General features: G+C 37.2%; 1 protein-coding gene across 2 annotated transcripts in view; it reads left to right on the top strand.

Annotated features, from left to right (window-relative positions):
• The window catches only part of ARHGAP42 (Rho GTPase activating protein 42), a 305,485-nt gene that overhangs the window by 68,327 nt on the left and 211,946 nt on the right, over window positions 1-25,212 (top strand). For both annotated transcript variants that reach the window (XM_045790829.2, XM_045790828.2), the window contains exon 2: window positions 8,056-8,151. In XM_045790829.2, the coding sequence (XP_045646785.1) occupies window positions 8,056-8,151 (96 nt within the window). The remainder of the gene's footprint in view (window positions 1-8,055; window positions 8,152-25,212) is intronic.

The raw sequence follows: 25,212 nt of genomic DNA, 5'->3' as shown, positions 1-25,212 counted from the left end.
TTCCTTACCCCTCCTTTTTCAAGCTTTTTTCCCCAGGGTAGAAAGATGGGTGGTTTACTTCATCCTTTGAACTTTCTATTTTTTAACGTCACTTTTAACAGCAGTGAAGTCTTTGTGGGTTTTCATTTTTAATTTTTACGGAATTTGTAGCTTTATTGAAACTGTGGCTAAAATCTGCCCAACTGTTGGTTCCTGTTTGTTTTTAGGTTGGAATCTTCTGGAACTACTTGCCAGACACATATCATTTATGGGATTACAAACTGTTTGGTCTTAGAGGCCAGCACCACTATTTGTTTTCACTGAAGCTATCCTGAAGATAGTAATTTAACTCACAAACTAAATATGTTGTGCTTACAATGAAAATATTTCATATTCTGCATTTGCCATCTTAATAAATAGTGGTTTAATAGTTAACATTTGTTGAGAACCAGTATTTCAAGTTTGTTCTGTTCTGTACCAGACACTGTGCTAAGCCAGTTTCATGTAATATTCATGACAGTCTTGCAAGGGTTTACTATCTTTTTTTTTTGTACATGTGGAACCTGAGATTCAGAGAGGCTAACTGCTTGCTCTAAGACATATTGCAGTAGGTGGAGGTCCCTGGATTGGCGACCATGTCTGTTAGACTCTTGTACACACTTAATTCATGACATGAAAGAACGATTGATTCTAGTGAAGGACTTCTTCCCAGATCTAAGCACGTTCATCACATAAGACTTTAGTTTATCACTGAAAACAGATGCTTTGACTTACACTGCTTGCCACAAGGATGCATGTATCCAAAACAGAATGCAGGAGTAGTACCCTGAATACACATCTGGTATAGAAATGAATGAGGCCATCTAAAGTTAGGCCAACTTTACAATGCCAAAACAATGTTGTTCCATCCTCAAACACAGCAAGTTAATTTAGTGGCCTAGAGTAAGGAGTCTGTTCTTTTTGCATTTCCAGAGGGATGAAGAATAGCATCAGTGCCCTATTGCCCTTTGGTGGTTTTTGTCTCCAGTGACCTCCTGTCAACATGGCTATTGCTACATGGCAGCATTTCTCAAGGCCCACAAGGAAAGATCCTTGATCCCATCACTGCAAGTCACTCAATTTCACTTTAGCTCAACATACATGTATTGAGTGGTTATTATTACTAAGCTTTGTCCTGGGCCTTCTTTATGAAGACCCTTCTTTAATTGTTAATATTGTACAACCAGTATTTTCTACCCATTTATGTAAACTGGAAAATAACAAAGTAGGCACTTTGAAACTTTTTGAAATAAGAGCCATAAGAGTGATTTTTATTGACAAGGTCTCATTGTGTGTTTATAATACTTGTCCATACCTACTGTTCTTTTCCTTTGACTTTTCTCCATCTAGCAGTCTGACATTTGTAGTTCTGAGAAACACTAAAAACATAACTGCAAATGTTAAAAACCCAAGCTTATTTGATAATTCTTTGAACACATTCTGCTGTGTAATGTTCAGTATGACTTTTAGTAAATTAAGGCTTCCAGTTATACTCATGTGTATTCCCAGTACCATAAGCTTTTTGGTAATTGATCTATAGTGGATTCTCTCTCTCTCTTTTTTTTTAAGAGAGTGGGGAGGCGGGCGGGGCAGAGGGAGAGGGAGAAGGAGAGAGAATCTTAAGCAAGTTCCATGCCCAGTGTGGAGCCCAATGCGGGGCTCAATCTCACAACCCTGAGATCATGACCTGAGCTGAAATCAAGAGTCTGATGCTTAACCAACTGAGACACCCAGGCACCCCTACAGTGGATTCTTATATTAAAGCATTGGTGTACACTCTGTCTTTCTGGTCCCTCTGGTCTCTTTTGTGTCTGCTCTCTATTGGGCACTAAGGGCAAAATGAGATGAATAATATATACCTACCTTCAAGAAACTTAACACCTAGAATATTACTCAGTTATCTTGTAGCATTAGAAAGTATAAGAGTGATGTGAATTTCCTTTAGCTTCTAACACGGTGTTTCATAATGACCATCTAATATATGTTTGTTGCTAGCTTAGTCTATGCTAATAAACATAGCTAGCTCTAATATATAGTTCAATATATGGAGTCTTACCATCTTAGAATTTATATAGCAGGTAAGGGATTAGTGAGATGTTGTTAGAGGGCACACCCTCCCTGATTTTAATGCTTGTTAGTCATTGGGAATTAGCTATGGGATACAACAGAAAGAACCTCAAATTTGGGGAGCAGAAGACCTGTCCAGGTTGGTGTCCAGCTATTAGATTTTGGGCAAATTCAGTTAGTACTTAAATTTTCAGAGCATCAGCCCTCATAGCTTTGTGTGAGAATTAGGAAAAAATATGTAAGAACTTTGAAATAGTAAAACATCAACACTATTGCTGTCATTATTGTGAAAGTACATGAAAGCTTTTTGTAAATAGTAAAACATTTTATTATTTATTACTATTTTTAGAAAATTGACAACCCATGTTTTACCAGTGGTTGAAAAATCCACTTTAGGGGATTGCAAGAGTGGGAAGAAGGGAAGATGAAAGGCATCTGGAAAGTTGGAGTATTTACTCGCCTCACAGAAATTTATGCTTTCAAAAATTGAGCTCTTGTATATAAGAAATGATGCTGGATACTTGGATAGCATTCACAGATGGTAAAACTTCCTATCTTTATTACAGTATTGAAAATAGAGTGGATAGACTGGGTTTATGGATAACAGGGTAAAAGGTAAAATAGAAAGAAAGCACAGCAAGTAAGTAATAACATATAGTGGAATGTGTAGAAGAGGAGATAATGCCAAATGGGAAAGAATCAGGAAGAGCTTTTTGGAGGAAATGGGGGCTTGAGAGAGATATTGAAAGAGACCATGGAGAAGAGTATATCTGTAGAAGGTGGAATGACAATATAAACATAGGTACAAGAGACTAGATGTTTGTTTCTAGTAGTAACCAGTACCCCAGCTTGGTGTGAATCTTGATAGGTGAGGTTGGAGGTAGAAGATGCCTTTTGGAAGATGCTGTACATTTTGTTAACTTGGCCATGCTTGGTGTGTTGTCACTAACACAGTGTGTCTTTTAAGTCTCTGTTTTCATTGATTATTATGAGAAGCCTTCCCCCATGCACTCAAGCCTTTATGTGCAGAGCAGTGTGGCAGTGTGGTTGAGTGGGTATTCTGGAGCCAGGCTCCCTGGGTTGAAAATTTGGCTCTGTTATTTACTAGCTTGTACAAACTTGGGGAAGCCACTTAACCTGCCTGTGTCTTGGTTTCTTCATCTGTAAAATGAGAGTGATGATATCTGCTTTTTGTGATGGTTGTGAGAATTAATGGTTTAGTTTACATTAAGTGCTTAGAAAAGTATCAGGCACATAGTAAGTACTACCTGTAGTGATGGTGTTATTAACCTCTGTAAGAGACTTTATCAATTGACTTATGATAGGATTTATTTACATGTCTGATGCTCCTACTGGACTGTGTCCTTTCGGAGGAAAGGATATATCTTGTTTTTACATTTGTATTCCCATTGCTTTGTACTATCTGCCTTCTGCATGGTAGTGTAAAGATAATTTTACAACACATACGTCTGGGATATATTGCTCCTGTGAGTCTCAAATCTAATCTCAGAGCAACTGGGTTTCAGGAAGAACTGCCTTGTACCAGTGGACTGGCTGGTTGTACTTGCTCTGACATAAATATAGCTCACTCCAGTAGCTAACATTATAAAAATAATTCCATTCACACTTCTAAAGTAAAAGGTAGCTCTTAATGTACAACAAGAGTTATAATTATTTACTAAGTGTGTTTTATTTCTCTAATGAAATCAAGTTTTAGTGTTTCATTAGCATCATCTAATCATGGGCGCTACAGGTTAACTCTTTGATATAAAAACATTGCTGACTAATTAAAGCCCAGTGTAATTTCTTTCAACTTAATGTGAATACATGTGAAGACAACCTTGTTTAACTTGTAGGTTAGGCAAATGGAGAAGATGTGGTATGGGTGGTACTTGTGGCGTCTTTACTGTGTACAACCTTGCTTGCTAGTAAATGTCATTCCTCTATCTTCACCTTAGAATGTGGCCGGGTGGCTATGACTGGGATCTTTTTCCTGTTTGTTCTCAAGTTCTAACTGTTGGGTAGAAATAGGGAAAAAGAGACACCATTGCCTAAACTAGAACTCTATGCTTGTCATATTTATATGCTTGATCTTTCTTTTTGTACTTATGAGAAAATGTAGGTTCTTATCATTACACATTTTGATACTTTAAAATTCAATAATAGAATTTTTAAAATTAGGTTTTAAATTCTATATAGTCAGATGTGAATCAATTTCATGTAAAAGGTTTTAGAACCAGTACTTCTATACCATGCGTCTGGCCATTGTTCAGAAACTTTAGACAATTAGGAAATAGTGTGTTTCACATGGTTTCAAGTCAGTTAAAGGTGTTGTGCTTTCTAGTTCAGAGGTGGATGGAAGCCAAAATAAAGAGAGTGAGCTGAATTCCTCATTTTGAAGATTGATCAATATTATTGGCAGAAAATATCATAAGTTCTTTACCTTGATAATATTTTTTGACCTGATTATTACTTTGGGTTTTAGAAAATGAGAACAAATAAAAGTCAAGAACCCAGACATTTAATGTTGAAAATAAGTCATATTTAACTTCTCATTATTTTTGGAATTATCATCTGAATTACTTGAGAGCCAAGTTTTTAAAATGTAATCTTGTCTCGTTATGCTTCCAAAAGGACTAGGGAGAGATTGTACATTCTTCATTCCAGGGTTGAAATAGACACCTGTCTCTTACACAGAAATACTGAATAATCAGGTTGTCTTTGTCATGGCCTGATTGCAGTGCACCAAGAGAGAATTTGAAACTGTTATCAACAGATGGTTTTCGTGGGCATTTTCCAAGGTTATCTAAGGTCTAACAGCTGCCACCTTTATTCCTGAATTTTTTTTTTCTTTTCTAAGATGTTTAACGTGGAAATAGCCAACACCTTTTAAGTGGTTAACTCTATGCGAGACACTGTTCTAAGTTCTTCATCTATATTTAACTCATTTTCTTCTCCCAGTAACCCTGAGAGACAGGTTCTGTTCCACTTAACAGATGAGGATACTGAAGTACAGAGAAGTTAAGGAACTTACCCACAGTTATGTCATTGGTTGGTAGAGGCAGGAAGTTAGCCCAGGTACTCTGCCACTAGAACTGACACTCTCAATCACTTGGGTATATTGACAAGAATAGTTTATAAAGTGGGCTTCTATGTTATTGCTTGGGAACAGGAATTATTATAGTGCATCCACTGTGATACCTGTGAAAGGACAAAGCAGCTTCCCTTTCTTAGTCAAGGAGCAAGGCCATGGGAAGCAAAGAGTATTTTAGGAAGAAAAGGTCGATTAAGGGATATTGTAAGTGTTCCCTAGGACAAAGCTTCCAGATAGCTCATTGTGTTTGTTTGAGGGGAAGCTCTGAGAAACTAGTGGTGAGGAGGGGTGAGAAGGAAGAATATCTCTTACAAAATTCTTAAGCATCCTTATTCATCCATATACACTATGCCCCATGTCAGCTGTGCTGTAGGAATTGCCTCTGTGACTTCAAATCCATTTTACCACAAGCATTTATATTGTACATAGAAAAATAAAAGGACATTAAATGGAATGCGATTCCTGTCTCAGTGAGAGTACCCACATACAGCTTGACTTAAAATTATACCAGGAGTCTACTTTCTTCCTTTGTCTTCTCATAACATTTGATATAGGTGTTATGATTTCTTTACCCATAGTCAGATTTCTCTACCTGTGCCCTGTGAGATGAATGCATACTTTTCCATAGTACCCTTCTGTCTGGAAGGCCAGTCAACTTTCCCACCTTTATAAGTTGGGCTTGAATGAGAATCATTGACGCCATGTATTGAGTTGTCTAGTATGTACCAGGTACATACTTGTTTAGTCTTTCGAACAACCCTGTGAGATCAGTATTAATTCTCTGTTATATAGATAAGAAAGTTTTTGGGAAGGATAAATGATTGTCTAAGGGCTCAAAGGTAATTGGTGAAGTCTAGCTCTAATGAAGCTTTTGTTTTCTCATTGACTAATAATTCATTAAGAAGGCTCTCTTTATCTTTCTTCCTATTCTTAAGCCATTCTTAAGGTGATAGAACTTTCTAACACTCTTAAATTGAAAGTACTTCTCAAGCAGAATATTCAGCTGGCCCAAAGTTTTAGCCCTCTTGTGGGAAGACGTGTAATCTATGAGTAGCATCATCTGTCCAGAGAATAATTTGTTTTTTCAAAAAAAAATCTCTACTGTCTGTATATTTTGATTTTTTTTTTAAAGCCTCTCTGAAGCTTGAGGCCTGTCATCTTCAGAATTGTCTTTGTTCAGGGTATTGGTGAGTTCTTTGGGTCACAATGGCACAGAAAATTGACCTTAATGTTTGAAAACTTATTCATTCATGAGTACTTACTTTGATAGGTGCTGGGGGTTTCATGAATGGTGGGTTACCACAGTAAGTCCTGAGGTCATGTCTAGGCATGGGGCCAAACTGTTTTCTTAAAGAAAAAACTATTCTGACACCAGTTAAAATGTTAAGGAGGACTTTATTCAAGACTGCTAAAGGTGTCAAGATTATCACAATAGGGGAGAGAGATCATACTCAACCCTGAATGCAACAAGAACAAGTAGGGATTTATAGCCAAGGAGCAGGTTTGGGGCTAGGTTAGGGGAATGTTGGATTGGAATGGAAAATTACTAGTAGGAGATATCAAAGGAAGGAGGATTCTTGGTGAAGGTAGGCCAAGAGCAAAGGTAGGGGATGAAGATTTAGATCCCATATCCGAAATGGGGAACTCTCTCTAAAATGACTTGGCAAGATTCTTGCTAAAACTGGACTATGTTGGACCAGTGAGGACTCAGAGCCAAGGTAGAGTCCTAGTCAAGCTAAGGGCTCAGAGGAGTCTGGCTAACCATTGTTAAGGAGAGAGTCTTCTGTTGGGTTCTATTGCTTGAATTAAGAGTTCAGGTATTGAACTTGAACTCATGGGAGATACCACTAAATGAAGTTATAGAGTGAATATGTTTTGCTATTGGCACATACTTCTGTGGAAAGGTTGGTATGGATGATGAAAGTAGTTATGAGAGGTGGGATCTTTAAAGCTTCTGTTATGCTGCACTGTCAGATTGATTTATAATTTTACTTAAAAAACTTACACAGTGTATATTAAGTACCAGGCTTGGTTCTAAACCCTTTGCAAATATTAATTTACTCAATCCTTAAAACAACTGTGTGAGGTGGTTATGCAATTGTTATTCACTCTTTACAGATGAGGAAACAAAGGCCCAGAGGAGTTTAATAATTTGCCCAAGGTCACATAGCAAGTACTTGGTGGGACTTGGATTTCCACCCAGGCAGCCTGGCTCCAGAGTGTGTTCTTAATCACTCTGTTAGGCTGCATCCCAGGGATTTACTTCTCATTATTCTGGGTTTTTCTTTATTCTCTCCAGGAATAAAGAATTCTTCTGGATTTAGTCACACTCTGGACTTTGTTCAGACTGAAGCCAGGATTGAAGAATATATTTAGCTTGAGGTCCCCTATAAATCACAAGGTTATTCATAAACAGCCTTTTAGGTGGCCTTAGGAGATCAAAACACATTCCTTCCCTGCTCTGTGGTCTGTACGTTGGGGACCGTTTTCTAATCAAACATTGGCAGCTTTCCCCTCCCTTTCTCCCCACTCCACCAGCAACCTTAGTGGCATTCTTTTTTTTTTTTTTTTAATAAATGCTCCATTTATGGAGAGTGAATGATAGTTCTTCAATAAAGGCTTTGGGAATTGGCTTCCAGATAATACACAACTGGCACCAAAACTCTTAAAGGGGCAATCCCCTGTGAGCAGAGCAGATCCAGTTCCTAAAATATTTCTTTAGTAGTCTCTTTAAAATCTGCTTAGATTTGTCAAGCTGGTATTTTAAAAGCTTCTGGTAAATATAGTATTAAAATTGAAGTTATAGTAACACGTGGAAAATCTCGTATTCCAGGTATCTTCAACTTTTGATTTTTTTTTTAACTTTGTAATTGCAGATCTGTCTATGGCAGTACAGAAGTTTTCCCAGTCACTGCAAGATTTCCAGTTTGAATGTATTGGTGATGCTGAAACAGATGATGAAATTAGTATTGGTGAGTACTACTGTTCTTTAATTGTCTACATAATTTTAAAAGTCCTACTTCAGATACTGATTTCATTGAAATCAAACAGATTCACACACCCAAATACTAAACATGTAAAATATTCTGATTTAATAAAAGTATAAGGGCAAGTTTTGGTTATCATAGAGAAGAGTATTAAATAAATTGTCTAAAAATTGAGCTCTGTTTTTTTTTTCCATGAGGAAATTACTTATTAATCATTCTATAATTTAGCTCAGCCCTTTAAGAAGAGGTAGATAAAAATGTTTGTCTCTGCCTCAAAGTGAATCATTCATTCAAATACATATTGCACATCTACTATTAAATATACAAAGTATTGGTTTTAAGAATTATTTTACTTTTTAAAAATGTAATACTGATTTCTTTTTTAACATGAGTATTTGTTTTTAAAGGAAAAATTCAGTCATGATGTATTAAACCGTATTATTATAGGATATAAAACATTACTGAGGATCAGGAGACTTGAGCCCTAATCCAGCTTTGCCTTAATAATTCAGCAATCTGACCCTGGGGGGGCATGTCCCTTCCTGATTCACATGGTTTTATTTCCCATAAAGTGAAGAGGTTGGGTTATGTAATCTCTGAAGTTTTGTCTGTATCTGAATACTTACTGTTTGAAGATCAGATTCATGTAGCATTCTTGTCCCCCACATTTTAACAATTACTACTTCACAATTTGTAGACAGTGGGTCCATTTGTAGGCTGAGTTAGAGACATGTCACATAATCAGAAGACTGTACAGAATATGTACATTTGAGAGGATAATACAAAATAGAATATTACAAGTGTTTAGAACAGTGACTCTCAAAGTTTAATGTGTATATGAAACAGCTGGGGATCTTATGAAATGCAGATACTGATACAGAAGTTCTCAGGTGGAATGTGCGATTCTGCATTTCTGAAAGACTCGAAGGTGATGTTGACACTGCTGGTCTGTGGACTTCACTTTGAGTAGAGAGTATTTATAATCCCTGACATGCCCCTCCACAATCACATTTCTCTTCTTCCTCTACCATTTTTTTTCTCTTATAGTTTTGTCACTTATATATGTATTCCTAAACAGTATGTTTTTATTTTGGAAAACCTAAGTAGCAAGCCCAAACCTAGGAAAGTGCACTGTTATCCCCACCAAAGAAAGGCTCCAGGAGAAGATAAGCTGACTGAGTTTGATTCATTGTGTGGCTTTAGCTGGCTTACATTCACAAAAGTTCCTTCTGGATAAATCACTGGCAGAATTCAGAGTTCTTAGGCAAGCTCTCCCTGCATATGGGATTTGCATTATGCATATATCAGTAGGGTCAAGGTGGCAGTCTTTCAGAGGCGCTGTGCTAGGTGGTCACTTTATTTGGCTGCTCCTTTAGGAGTGTTAGTTACTCAGGGGAATGTGGAGGTAGCTGGTTTCTTGAAGTCATAAATGACTCCTCCTCCCTCAGTGCTCTGAGGAAAAGTAGCTGAGCCATCTAGGAAGAAGAATGAGGACTGACTTCTTTCTCTTTACAGGATGAATGAGAAAGGACACATTCAGTGATCATATACCACTGGCACTTGAACAATAGTTGTCATTTTTGTGTGCCACTTCTTGACATTTGTGTCATAAATGTCTAGCCCCCAACATAGGCTTTGTAACACACACCTGACCAAAAAGCCTAGATAATATTACTAAAATACTAACATATTAGCATTATTATTTAGAAACAAACAAACACATACTTATATAAGAGCATTTCTTTTCATTTAGTAAGGTAATTGCAATTCCAAGAAGGCAGAGGCCAGATCTGTCTTTTTTTTTTTTTTTTTTTTTTTTTTGGAGAGCGTGCAGGAGTGAGGGCTGGGAGAGGGCAGAGGGAGAAGAGAATCTTAAGCAGGCTCCACAGCCCAGCACAGAGCCCAGCTTGGGGCTCGATCTCATGACCCTGTGAACATGACCTGAGCCAAAATTAAGTCGATCACTTAATCGACTGAGCTACCCAACCTCCCCTGTCTTTTCTTTTTTAAAACCACTTTGGCTTTATCACCTGACCTAGGGCCTGACTCATGGTAGACCCTCAGTTAAATTGTTGAATAAATGACATAATTTTCCTTATAAATTTTAATTTTTTCACTTTTGTGTATATTTTTCTAATAGATTATATATATATAATTTGTATTATATACATTTGTATGTGTATTTAATAAAAATATATATATATAATTTGTTTTCTTTTTGGCAAATATTCTGGGTTTTCATAGATATTATGATTTTTTTTTTATAATGATTTTTTATTATATTATGTTAGTCACCATACAGTACATCCCTGGTTTTCGATGTAAGGCTCGATGATTCATTAGTTGTGTATAACACCCAGTGCACCATGCAATATGTGCCCTCCTTACTACCCATCACCGGCCTATCCCATTCCCCCACCCCCCTCCCCTCTGTAGCCCTCAGTTTGTTTCTCATAGTCCATAGTCTCTCATGTTTCATTCCCCCTTCTGATTACCCCCCTTTCTTTATCCCTTTCTTCCCCTACTGATCATTCTAGTTCTTATGTTCCATAGATGAGAGAAATCATATGATAGTTGTCTTTCTCTGCTTGACTTATTTCACTTAGCATTATCTCCTCCAGTGCCGTCCATGTTGTAGCAAATGTTGAGAACTCGTTCTTTCTGATTGCTGAGTAATATTCCATTGTATATATGGACCACAACTTCTTAATCCAGTCATCTGTTGAAGGGCATCTCGGCTCCTTCCACGATTTAGCTATTGTGGACATTGCTGCTATGAACATTGGGGTGCATATGGCCCTCCTCTTCACTACGTCTGTATCTTTGGGGTAAACACCCAGTAGTGCAATGGCTGGATCATAGGGTAGCTCAATTTTTAACTTTTTAAGGGACCTCCACACGGTTTTCCAGAGTGGCTGTACCAACTTGCATTGCCACCAACAATGTAGGAGGAATCCCCTTTCTCCACATCCTCTCCAACAATTGTTGTTTCTTGCCTTGTCTATTTTTGCCATTCTAACTGGAGTAAGGTGGTATCTCAGTGTGGTTTTGATTTGAATTTCCTTGATGGCTAATGATTTTGAACATTTTTTCATGTGTCTGTTAGCCATTTGTATGTCTTCATTGGAAAAGTGTCTGTTCATATCTTCTGCCCATTTTTTGATTTGTTTATTTGTTTCTCGTGTATTGAGTTTGAGAAGTTCTTTGTGGATCTTGGATACCAGTCCTTTATCTGTAGTGTCATTTGCAAATATCTTCTCCCATTCCGTGGGCTGCCTCTTAGTTTTTCTGACTGTTTCCTTGGCTGTGCAGAAACTTTTAATCTTGATGAAGTCCCATAAATTCATTTTATCTTTTGTTTCTCTTGCCTTTGGGGATGTATCATGAAAAAGGTTGCTTTGGCCGATGTCGTAGAGGTTGCTGCCTATGTTCTCCTCTAGAATTTTGATGGATTCCTGTCTCACATCGAGGTCTTTCATCCATTTGGAGTTTATTTTTGTGTATGGTGTGAGATAGTGGTCAAGTTTCATTCTTTTGCATGTAGCTGTCCAATTTTCCCAGCACCATTTATTGAAGAGACTGTCTTTTTCCCACCGGATGTTTTTTCCTGCTTTATCAAATATTAGTTGCCCAAAGAGCTGAGGGTCCATTTCTGGGCTCTCTATTCTGATCCATTGGTCTATGTGTCTGTTTTTGTGCCAGTACCATGCTGTCTTTGTGATCACAGCTATGTAGTACAGCTCAAAATCCAGCATTGTGATGCCCCCAGCTTTGTTTTTCCTTTTCAACAGTTCCTTGGAGATTCGGTGTCTTTTCTGGTTCCATACAAATTTAAGGACTGTTTGTTCCAGTTCTTTGAAAAACGTTCTCGGTATTTTGATCGGGATAGCATTGAAAGTGTAGATTGCTCTGGGTAGCATGGACGTTTTAACTATGTTAATTCTTCCGATCCATGAGCATGGAATATCTTTCCATCTTTTTATGTCTTCCTCAATGTCTTTTAAGAGTGATTTATAGTTTCTAGAATAAAGGTCCTTTACGTCTCTGGTTAAGTTAATTCCAAGGTAACGTATGGTTTTTGGTGCTATTGTAAATGGGATGGATTCCCTAATTTCTCTTTCTTCGGTCTTGTTATTCGTGTACAGAAATGCAACTGATTTCTGAGCATTGATTTTGTATCCCGCCACGTTACTGAATTGCTCTATAACTTCTAATAGTTTGGGAGTGGCTTCTTTTGGGTTTTCCATATAGAGTATCATGTCATCTGCGAAGAGAGACATTTTGACTTCTTCTTTGCCGATTTGAATACCTTTGATCCCTTTTTGTTGTCTGATTGCTGTTGCAAGGACTTCTAGTACTATGTTGAATAATAGTGGCAAGAGTGGGCATCCTTGTCGTGTTCCTGATCTTAAGGGAAAGGCTTCCAGCTTTTCCCCATTGAGAATAATATTTGCAGTAGGCTTTTCATAGATGGCTTTTATGAGATTGAGAAATGTACCCTCTATTCCTACACTCTGAAGGGTTTTAATCAGGAAAGGATGCTGTATTTTGTCAAATGCTTTTTTGGCATCGATTGAGAGGATCATATGATTCCTGAGTCTTTTCTTGTTGATATGATGTATCACGCTGATTGATTTGCAAATATTGAACCACGCTTGCATCCCAGGTATGAATCCCACTTTATCGTGATGGATAATCCTTTTAATGAACTGTTGGATTCTATTAGCAAGTATCTTGTTGAGGATTTTGGCGTCCATATTCATTAGGGAAATCGGTCTGGAATTCTCCTTTTTGAGGGGGTCTTTGCCTGGTTTGGGGATCAAGGTAATATTGGCCTCATAGAATGAGTTTGGTAGCTTTCCTTCTGTTTCTATTTTTTGAAATAGCTTTAGGAGAATAGGTATTATTTCTTCTTTGAATGTTTGGTAGAATTCCCCAGGAAAACCGTCCGGGCCTGGAGTTTTGTTATTTGGAAGGTTGTTTATCACTGACTCAATTTCTTCATCATTAATTGGCCTGTTTAAGAAATCAATTTCTTCCTGTTTCAATCTTGGTAGTTTATAGGTTTCCAGGAAGGATTCCATCTCTTCCAGATTGCTTAGTTTATTGGCATATAGCTGTTGATAAAAATTTCTCATAGTCCTTCCAATTTCAATGGTGTTCGTCGTGACCTCTCCTTTTTCATTCATAATTTTAATAATCTGGGTCCTTTCTCTTTTCTTTTGGATAAGTCTTGCCAGTGGTCTGTCAATTTTATTGATTCTCTCCAAGAACCAGCTTCTAGTCCTGTTGATCTGCTCTACTGTACTTCTGGTTTCTGCTTGATTTATTTCAGCTTTAATTTTGGTCAACTGCTTCCTCGTGCGTGGATTAGGCCTGTCCCTCTGTTGCTGTTCCAGCTTCTTGAGGTGAGAATATAAAAACTGCATTTTAGATTTTTCTATTCTTTTGAGTGAGGCTTGGATGGCTATGTATTTCCCCCTTAGGACCGCCTTTGCAGTATCGCATAGGTTTTGGACTGTTGTATTTTCATTCTCATTGATCTCCATAAATTGTTTAATTTGATTTTTGATTTCCTGGTTTATCGAGTCCTTCCTGAGCAGGATGGTTCTTAGTCTCCAAGTGTTTGAGTTTCTTCCAAATTTTTCCTTGTGGTTGAGTTCCAATTTCAGAGCGTTGTGGTCTGAGAATATGCAGGGGATAATTTCAATCTTTTGGTATCGGCTGAGACCTGTTTTGTGTCCCAGAACATGGTCTATTCTTGAAAATGTTCCATGGGCATTAGAATAGAATGAGTATTCTTTTTTTCTGGGGTGTAGTGTTCTATATATATCTAAGAGGTCCAACTCGTCGAGTATGGCATTCAAAGCCTTTGATTCTTTGCTTAGTTTTTGCCAGGGTGTTCTGTCTATTTCTGAGAGTGGAGTGTTGAGGTCCCCTACTATTAATGTATTTTTTATTTATATGTCTCTTTATTCTGGTTAAGAGTTGGCTTGTGTATCTTGCTGCTCCCCTGTTGGGGGCATATATATTTATAATTGTCATATCCACTTGTTGAATACTTCCTTTAAGAATAATATAGTGCCCTTCTGCGTCTCTAACTATAGTCTGTAGTTTAAAATCCAGTTTATCTGATATGAGAATTGCTACCCCAGCTTTCTTTTGAGGTCCATTTGCGTGAAAGATGGTACTCCATCCCCTTACTCTCAGTCTGAATGCATCTTTGGGTTCTAAATGAGTCTCTTGTAGACAGCAAATGGATGGGTCATTTCTTTTTATCCAATCTGCAACCCTGTGGTGTTTTAAGCAAGAATTTAAACCATTAATGTTAAGACTGAGTACTGAGAGATATGCTTTTAATTCTGCCATGTTGTCAGTAAAGTCTTTGTTTGTATTGGCTGTTGATTGATAATTTCATGACAAGATATTTCATCAGGTTCAGATTCATAAACTTAAGAAATGAACTCTATAGAATATTCAGGTTGATTCTAGTTGGTCTTGTTAAAAAGTATAATAAACATATTTCTACATATTTCTCTTAATTTCCTTTAAGCTTCTTACTTACAATACCTTCTTAAATTCACATGTAACTGCAAGGGTAGGATTTTTAAATATATGCTCTGTAGCCTTTCAGGTGGATGTTAGGTCATTTCCCCAGGTTGTGGTGAATTTGATCGTAAACATTGGTCTGCCTGTCTTTTTCCACTTTGGCTAAATGGATGTTGTGTCTCTTGCAGATTAGATTTGAAAGGTGTGAATTGATCAGTAGGTGAACGTTAATTGTAGCCAACGAATACTAGATTAAATTCTAGTGTTTTGAGGGCTTTGAGGAGTTAGATCAAAGGTTGGGGAGCGGAAGATGAATGCTCTGTAAGGATAGATGTAATACTCCTTGATGCTTTTTAATCAAGAGACTTATGTAGCTCTATTCATGGGAATCTGATTGAAACATTAAAACTTTATTAGGAAAACCTAATTTAGAGCAAAAAGTAGTGCAAAAAATTATTTCTGAAAAAAAAGATGTAAAAATATAGGTATGTTCTTATATCCTCACTATCCAACCATTTCTAATCCTTATACGGAGCACTCAAATGCATTCTAAACATTTAAAAATAACTGTGTAAGAAAGAAGACTTAAATAACCATTTCTAACATGGAAGAATTATGAGGATATGGCAGGCTGTTTCAAGGACAGTGACCTAGGAATGTGTCCCTGAGACTGTTGGGTGAGGCTGGAGTGGATGCAGTGCAAGGAACTATCCTTCCCCGCCTCCATCAAGTTTGCTTTGTTTATTTTTGTCATCAGTTTTAATTCTGCATGGGAAGGTACATAGTTTCAACTTTGTTTAAAATAGCTTGTTGGAGCCCCAGTTTCAGCCTCTTCATTCCTCTGATTTAACCAAAGGGGAATGAAGTAGGGAAAGCTGTGAAAAGAAGGTTCTGTTTTTGTATTAATATAATTTGTGGAAGCTGTTCCGGGAGTTTTATAGGTAGGTAGGCCTGTGTCTGGCTTATAGGCCCACTCTTTATCTGTCCCCTTCTGCTCCCACCCTTTTGGCCTTGTGCATGAGGGGGGTTTTTTGTTTGTTTTTTAGAGCTAGTGAAACGTTACTGGCTTGGAAGGAAGCAAATGTAATTAGTTGTCTATGACCCAGTGTGGAATTTCTCGGGCTCAGACAACAGGTCATTCGTTTCCAGAATGGGAGTCCCAAGCAGGACAGCATCCTTGTGCTCTCCCTTTAGCACCCTCCTTTCCATTCAAGATCAGCAAGAGGTCATTACTCCTCCCTTTTCCAAGGATGAATGAACTGCAGGTAAGCTTTTGATGGTTCCTTTTTATCTGCCAATTGCAGTACTAGTCTAGTGGGAAGCAGCCTATTGAATCCATCCAACTTCTCACAGCTGCTCTAATTGCCCACTTTTTATACTTTAGTTTTTGAACTGAGTAAAGGCTTGAGTTAGGAATAAGTCAGGAGTTCAGTAGCTGGATTTTGGGGGCCTAGAAATTGGTGAGCGGAGGGTACAGACTGATTACAAAATGGTATAAGATTCAGTCCTCCTTAGATAATTATATGGGTAGACCAGATACAAAATGTACCATCATTTAACTATATTTACACAGTAAGTAATACATATGTAAATGCAAAAAAAAACAATGCCCACTGCATCAGTTCTGGTGCATGTACATGCATGGAAACTGATAACTTCCAAAGTCATGTGCCTAGCCTTAAAACCTTACTAGTAGGAAATAAAAGGCTATCTCTACAGAAAATTAAATAGTGTCTTTTTCAAAATACTGTTTACACAGGCTCATTCAAACAATAGAAGCTCACGGTTACTACTGTGAATCTACCTATTAGACAGGTTGTTTTGCTAGGTTAATTTAGCACATGAGAATATAGGATAATAAAAGGCTATAAGTCTTAGTGTATCACTTCAGGATTTATGTCCATAACCAAGGTTGGGGCATGTAATTTTGTTTTGTTCCTGTATTTGGTGCTTATAATTTGAAATCATGTTTAACCGAAGCCTTAAAAGTCTAGATTAAAAATCAGAAGTTATTAGGCTGAGGTAGTGCCAATAAAAATGTTAGTCATTAATATGAGGCAAATCTTGTTCATTCTATGTAATCTTGGAAACCATTGGGAAGTCCAGTTGCAATCGTGCATAAACAGCTTGGTTAGCAGTATTGGATGATGGCCTGTGATATCTCTCTGGAAAGTTTTGGACAACATGAACCTTGGGATTAAACATTTACCAAGAAGGAGAGTCAGTTTGCTAGTAAATATTTTAGGTGGAGACTTCATTCCTTTAGACACACCTAAACAGAAAATTCCTGTGGTGGAGACAGACAACACACAACCACTTGTCAACTAAGGTTATGGCTCCCAACTATGAATGCAGAAATGAGGTCATCAATTAGGTAATTTAGATCAAAATATATTCATAATAATTGCTCAGATATTTCTGACACAGCTAATATATTCCTGTTCGTGTATTTACTGTTCTCAATGCAGATATGCAGACATAGAAATAACAATGGTTGGTGCTTGATCGTTTTTAGAATAAAGACATGTTACATCTTTAAAAAAAAAACCTTTTATATGGAAATCTATGTACAGATAATATGTGTACAGATTAATGGATGGTAAGTCAAACTGAACCAAGTTTTGTATACTCTGTTGTCTGTAGTGTACTCTACATTTTGGATTCTTTCCTCTTCCTTCTTTAGGAGAACATGTCAAAATGTGAGACTGTAGGACAGAAATTTAAAATAATGACTTTTCAAGTCACAGGGGCTTTATTGTGTCTTCCTGAGCTGGCAGTGCTTTGCCCAGGTGCAAATATTTGTTGTTCGATTACCTCTCAGAAGTATGACATGGTGGTAAAATGACTTAACTGTGAGCCTGAGTCACCTTGGATATAGACAGGAGTGTGAGAGTGATCACTGATGCCTATTCAGAGGGTGTGAAGTAGAAATTTTTCAAGGGAATGGCTGGAAATTTTTTTTTATTTTCTTTGTTAGAGAAAGTACTATGAGGAAAATGCATAAATCATTTGCCAGATAAATCCATCCACTTTGAGAATGCATCTGTTAGGTTCAGTGGAAAGGTACTGTGTGATCCTGTTTTGCAAGTGATAAATAAGAATATAGTCTAGAGTGGGAGGCATGGCAAATGGTTTGCTTTGTGTGTTTTGAAGGGGTTCCTATATAGTATAAAAACACTTTGAGGTAGTAACCTGTGTTTCAGGTTAAAAATAGTAACTGGTATATTTATAAACCCAGGAAATGCGCTTCAAAGATCATAAATGATTTTAGCTTAAAAAAGAACCTATTTTCTTCAACTTAAACTAATAAAATTCAACATTTAAAGTAATTAATTATGAAATGCTTCTGGAAAGATTTCAGAACTTGGTGATGCACTTTAAATATTCATCCATACAGATTATTACTAATATTTGAAGGTGGACTGTGGCCATGAAACTCTTGAGCACTGCTTAGGAAAAAATTTCCAAACCAGAGACAATATCATTACGAACCACAACTGACTCTTCAAAGAGACCTGTGATTTTTACTAAATTCTAGGAAACAATTACCTTCTCATTTGCTGAATCAAAAGAGAACCTATCACTTATTATAAACCCTCATTATAACCCACTTAAATCTGGTTATATAAATCAGGAAGTCCTCTATTAAAGTGGAACATTTCCAAATGCCTAAATTGTTTATACAAATAACAGTTTCTTTTGAACTCTGTAGAGGAAGCATATTTTACTTTTTAATGGCTCTCAGTTGGACAATTGAATTATTGTTTTCCGTTTTTTTTAACCACCCTATTTTTGCACCCACACAGAAACCACCCACAATTAAGGATTGAAACAGCTGGGAAAGTTGCATATTTCAGGTGGAGTTCCTGTCTTTAAAAAAACATGCCACTCCAGAGAGAGGTTTTTATCATATTAGCTCTATGTTTTAAAGTATGTAATTTGATTTAATTTGACATTGAAAGGCTTAGATTTTTAAATTTCAGGCTCTGAAAAACAACCTGAAACTATGTCACAAGTCACATGTCTCAAAGAAAAAGAAAACTTGTCTTAACTTACTGATCTACATTAATCCCCTGAAACTCCTTTTTTTTTTTCTTTAGTGATCTGCTTAACAAAAAGTAGTTTAGTATGTTTCATAGAGAACTTTCTTACCAACTGTATGCTCTTGGAGGTTAGGAAGTTTTACTTACATTTCTATTCCTGCATAGTATTAGTAATTAAGTGCTTTATTTGTAGCAGAGGCTTAGTAAATATTTGTTACATGAATAGTCCCCCTGCAAGACCTAGTTATAGAAATGAATCATTGTAAGGGACATAAATAGAATTTTAGAGTCCTATATGAAATAAAAATATATATGTATTTGGATATGTCTAGGATGATTCTTTTCAATATAATAATAAACTAAATTTTATACAAACACATACACACACCTAACTTTTGCATGTACTTGAGAGTCATTTAGAACAAATTTCTTCGTATTTCTAAATATTTCAAACCAGAGCTAAAGATTTTTGTATTCTTTAATTTAATTATTTATTTACTATTAGGTTACACTGTGCCAATCCCTGGGGACCTGGCAGTGAGGCTAGGACAACAAGTGAGTGGTTAGAGAGGGAAAAAACTTTTATCTATGGTTAGTGACTTAGGATAACTTAAATCTCAATAAAATGACTAAACAATGAAATAAATGCCCCATACAAATTGGAATGCAGGAATATGTAGTTTAACATCATTATTCACAAATTCTGTATTTGTGAATATGCCTACTTTACAATATTTGGTATCTCTGAAGTCAGTACTCCTGGTGCTTTTGTGTTTATGCACAGAGGTGGAAAAGTTGAGATGCCTAACTGGAGCATCTACTGTATAAAGAGAGGTGCAGTGGGGCAGCCATGACTAGTTGACGATTGCTGCGGTTGTTTTTTGCTCTTCCATAAAAGCGATAGTCCAAATTGTGTTGAATAAAATTTCCTGAGTAAATTTTAAAGATCTTATTGGCTTTTTTCAGCAATTCATGAATCAAGCAGCACCCAATCTAGCAGATAGAAAGGAGCTCTGAAGAGCTGTAGGAGGCAAGAGATTTTTAGACCAAAGTGAACAAGAATAAGGAAATTATACTGGGAGTTTGCTGATTGGCTAAAGCAGGATTACTTTCCTTATATGGAGCTAAGGGAAGTTTTGGAATTGGGTTAGGTAACTTCTGCTGAGCAAGCAAGCAGTGTTTGGTTGACTTAGGCCTCCTTTTCCCAAGAGAGCAAGTATAGAAACTTAAGTTTAGCATGAGTGACTCCATTGAGACTAACCTGGTTACTTTAACAAGTAAAAGGACCAGAGATTAGAGTCAGGAACTTGCTTTTGTATCTTTTTCCCACTCTCTTTAACCTGCATATGCCTGTATTTCCTGCCAGTAAAACTCATTTATTCTGTATGTACCCAAGTGTCAACTAGGTCTAAGGCACCATCAGTGGCTTAAGTAATTTATATTTTCATTTGGTGACCAACATTAAACAGCCAACCACAGTTAAGCTATAATTGTGTTGAATGCTATAAAAGTAAAGTATATTATGCTAAGAGATCATACATACTCAAGATAGAGCAGTTCTAACTGGGTGGGTGGGAAGATGAGGGAAGGCCACTCTGAGGAAGTGATGCTTAAATTAGTCACGGAGAAATGGTAGGAGAAGGGGGAGGAGGGAGCAGATTCCACATCTAAGGAAGGGGTGAATAAAGGCCTTGAGATCAAAGAAGATACCCAAGGGGAAAATGGCATGTGTGAAGGTTGTGGGCAGGTAGACAAGACCTAATAAGCCCTATTAGGGATGTGGAATTTTAACCTAAAGATAATGAGAAGCATTGCAGGGTCTTAATCAGAGAAATTATGTTATATTTGCATTTTAAAAAGGTTAATTTGACTGCTTTATGGAAGATTTAAGAAGGCTGCCCCAGATGAGCTTTTTAAAAAATGTTTTACTTGGCCATATCTCTGGGCTTGTGCCCAGGAGAAAATGGGGCATGGGTAGCCTGACATAATAATGTTAACTTATGGATATGATACCTATGTTTTTGTTAATACACTTGTATTGACCCAGAGAACCACACTTAGAGTTCATCTCTTTTATTTTCTATATGAATAGAATGGTCTTAGTAAAATTGGAATCATATGGTTGGCTTGTAATTACAAGCCCGAATCATGACATACCCATGATGACTTTTTTTTCATAATCTTTTGCATAATAACAGAAATATGTTTTATTGCCTATTGGTAAACATCAGGTACCATAAAGGTAAGTGGTGTCTGGTGTGGGCATTAGGTGCACAGTTTACAGTTTGTTAGTAATTTCCTAGTTTATTTACTGGAGTTTATCTGCTTATGTTGAATATAGTCTACTTTGAAAACAGCTTTTGAAGATAACATTTTATCTCAGTTGTTTTATGTCTTTCTGTCCAGAAGCTACATTTCCCTGGTTACTAGGATGATTCTCATACCTTCTTCATATACATGTGGAGGTGGGAAGGTGGGGAGTTGTACCGGCTATTGTTTTTGTTTGTTTAAATTATCAGAAAGTGTTACTTCTGACTTAGAAATGTTGGCTTGGTTTCTTAGAATTCCAAGTTTAATATCTTAGAGTAGGAAGGAGGCCTTGGAGAACCTGGGAGCTAACTCTGTCATTTTGCTTTAGACACAGGTGAAATGATTTGCTAAAGTCACACCAGTATTAACCCTGATTTCATGTGCAGTTCTTCTCCTAGGTCAGGAACTTTGACTCTTGAGTTTACTTGCTCGTTCATTGATTGATTAATAGATTGATTGATTGATTCATTCATTCATTCATTCAGTAAAGCCTTATCAAGCACCTGTGATTTGTCAGACATTGTTTGAGTGCTAAAGACACATCATTGTGCAAAACAGAAAAATAATACCCACCTTCACGGGGATTTGTCAGAGGAGTTAGGTGATAAGATATATAAGTTCATTGAGTATGAAGTTAGACTGATAAGTGCCATAGAGATAAAAAAAAGATTATATAAAAATTTTCTTAATTTTAATGCAGAGAGAGTGCTAATTTTAAGATAGTGATATCAGTGCAAACTGCTTATAAAATGAACCTGTTTTATCTTCCTTTCCCTGTGTAATCAATCAAATTTACATGACCATGGAAACACTGACCCATTTCTAGATTTGAAACCTTGTTGCAAAAGTCATAAAGGTAGCAAATACTTCTGAGCCATGCTAGCTGTAAGCACGTGATTTTTTTTTTTTTTTCTGAAGCATTTAGAATGTGAAAGCATTTCTTTAGTACATCCTTTCGCTCCAGACCATTGGACTTCTTCCCTTGCTTGGGCATATTTAGTCTGTGTACTTGAATATTCCTTGTCTTGTTATATGCAGTCTTGAAGAAAATGAAGGTGTAACATCGTTTTCGCTGGAGTACAAGGACTGAGAGCCAGAGAATATCTTAGAGGGCTTTGCCATATAGTCTATAAAGTTTCATTTGTATGTTCTCAAGAGACACATAAGGCTTTTGATTGAAGTTGCCCTTCAGGAGGTTTATTCTGGCATCTGTATATGTGATGAATTATAGCATGGAAGTATTTGCCAGAGTGAGTCAAAGATTGCTTTCCTCAGCAAATCTTTTATGGACCAAGAGAGAACATTTCTAAATGTGAATGAAAAAATAAAAGTACAGTTTTAGTTTTGACATAAAATATTTGGACCAGAAAGGCAATAGTTCTGAAACTGTGGTGAGTTAGGCGGCAGGACATGGACACTCAGAGATTAATGGAAAGCTCATTGGCAAATGACAAGGACAAACATATGAACACTGAAGAGAGGCTTGGTGGTTGTGGGGCAGAAACAGAGTATAGTGGGAGAGTTAGAAAGCCAGAAAAGAGTGGGATAATAGACCTAAAAAAAAAAAAATTTGCCTTATGTGCTAATCTAGGAATATGTGGCTGGACAAAAAGGCTAATTCTGAGTGATTTCTCTGACATAGAATTCAGAATTGTTGCTGTGTCATGATTCAAAGTGCTGTGGAGAGAAGAGCTTTCAGGTCATGCTTTATTCTTGGGACTCAACAGTAATGTCTTATTTCTTCCATAACCACGAGGGCGAAGAGTACTACTGCCATTGAAAGTACCGATAAGCTTCAAGGAGGAAATAGAGATAATTCTTACAAATCTTATTAAAATGTATACTGTTTTCTATTTAAATATAGTTGTAACTCTTAATTCCTCATACAAAGCATGCATTCTTCCCCTGCCTGCCTTCCGCTAAAGCCAGTAGTTGACAGACTGCCTGTTATCAGAATCAGCTATGGGAAGCCTTAAAAATTTGGTTCCACCCTCCCCCAGGCCTGAATGAAGCTGGAATCTCCTGGGATGCAACTTTAGGAGTCTTTAATTTTATGGAGGTTCTTGGTGTCCGATACTAGCCTGTTGAAAACCACCCTCTCAACAATAGACTGGTATTTATACTGAGGGGGGCCCAACTGGAGAAGGTACTACAACAGGGGGAAAAAAAGCTGTTTCAGAGTTTGTGCTTTTTGGATCACCAGATCTCCGTTGCCCAGCATTTTCCCAGTGGAACCATTAGAGCTGTAGAAGACACATGTTTATAGGAAAACCTGGTCATTTATTGACACATTATTCTTGACAGCCTGAAAAAAAGGTTTTAGTTTATGCAAAACAAACAGATGTAGAACCTTAGAATGAGAGATGGCATCCATGGGCCAGTGTAGATGGCTCTGCAAATTTCTCAGAGATTGAAAAAAAAAATCAGCCTTTCAAATTAAAATCATAAAGTGTGACTTAGTTCATGCTGGTAGACTTTGGATTCTCTAGAATTTCCTATCAGTAATGACTATCTTTGTGCAAAGAAGCTTATATGCAATTTAATACATGCAAACATGAATAAAGCTTCTTGTATCCATATAAAGTAGAAGAAGGTAAGAGTAAAAATAGTTTTATGATATAATCACTATAATACTAAGGAGAATGTGCTGAGTGCTTTAAGTATAGTAAAAACAAAACTGCTATCAGAGCACCAAAGCTGGAGAAGGGACTTCTGACTGGGGACACCAGAAGATGCTTGAATACGGAGGGTCCTAGTGGGTTTGGTAAGATACAGCTTAGCAAATGCAGGTAAAGGAAAGGCATGAAGGTAAAGGAAACTATAAGAATGTCTAGTAGTTTCAAAGTACTAAGTTAGAGATTAGAAATAGTAGCATTTCAGTCTATGATACTTGGAAAGACGCCTATGGTCACTGGAGGGACCACATTGCTTGCAATATGGAGTTTGGACTTTATCTAATCAATAACCTTGAATGGCTAAATAGTGACATAATCAAAGGTGCCCTTTAGGAATTTTATCCTGACCGATAGTACATATGATGATTTAGAGTCATAGAAGTGTGGAAACCAATAATTAAGCTATAATATCGCAGCAGAGATGAAGTGATATCTTTCTGTGGGTATGGAAGAAGAAGGGTAGAGGAGAGAGATCATCAGTATTTGGTGACTGGATGTATGGAAGAGAGGATTGAGGTTAATCCATCACTTGAGTTACTAGCAGAAGGGTGTTATGAGCCCATTTATGTGTTTATATGTGGCAGAGTACCTGAGTGTAGAGTGGAATTATGAGTCAAGTTTTGACACATGTTAAGTTTTGAGATGCAGACACACACTCTAGTAGAAATTCCTGGGAGGTAACTGGATTTGCTCAATTTCATGAGCTGGGGGTGTAGAACCATGCCTAGAGCAGATACATTTCATGTGATTCATGTGGGTTCAAAGTTTCACTCTGCAAGTTGTTAGCTCTATGATCTTGGATATTATTTAACCTCTATATTTCAGTTTCATTATTTGAAGAATAGAACGGTGAGAGAAGATTTGGGTGTTGTGCTTGTGACCACCTTGTGGGGTACTGGGGATTAAAGATTATGTGCAGTGCCGGTGCAAATGCCAAATAAATCTCCTTCTCCTCCCCCAACCCTCATATCTCCCTGCTCTTCCTCCTTCACAAGGATAGGAGAACATGGGAGTAATTTACACTTGGGAGGAGGAGAAATAGCTGTGTGGAGAGAAGAGTGATGATGGAAATGACAGAAATGTAGCTAGAGTTGGGGAAGGGGAAGGTTAGAAGCTTCATGGGGAGTTGTTAGCTTTTAAGAAAAAGAGGACCCCTTTTCTGAGACAGGCAAGTTGAAGAGAATGAATAAATACAATGTTAATCAGAGGGTCTTGAACTGGTCTCAGAGAAGCAAGAAGCTAGGCCATCTGGTACCAGTGAGTGAGGGGAAATTGGGGCTGGGTTCTTGAGAAAGAAAATTCTTTTTAGATAGCCACTGTGGGAAATAGGATCAGGAATAAACTAGAGTTGAATAAAGGGATTGCCAAAAAGCAAAAAGCTAAGGGGTTAGATAGCTTGAACTCTTAGTGTCTTTGTGGGTGTGTGAATTTACAGCAGAGAGAAGGTCACTGGAGGTTAAGAGGTTGTG

The sequence above is a fragment of the Ursus americanus genome, chromosome 16, assembly GCF_024610735.1.
Source record: "Ursus americanus isolate L20-20 chromosome 16, mUrsAme1.1.p, whole genome shotgun sequence".
Lineage (NCBI taxonomy): Eukaryota > Metazoa > Chordata > Mammalia > Carnivora > Ursidae > Ursus > Ursus americanus.
The sequence above is the reverse complement of the archived record's forward strand: the minus strand, read 5'-3'. Positions and strand labels throughout refer to the sequence as shown.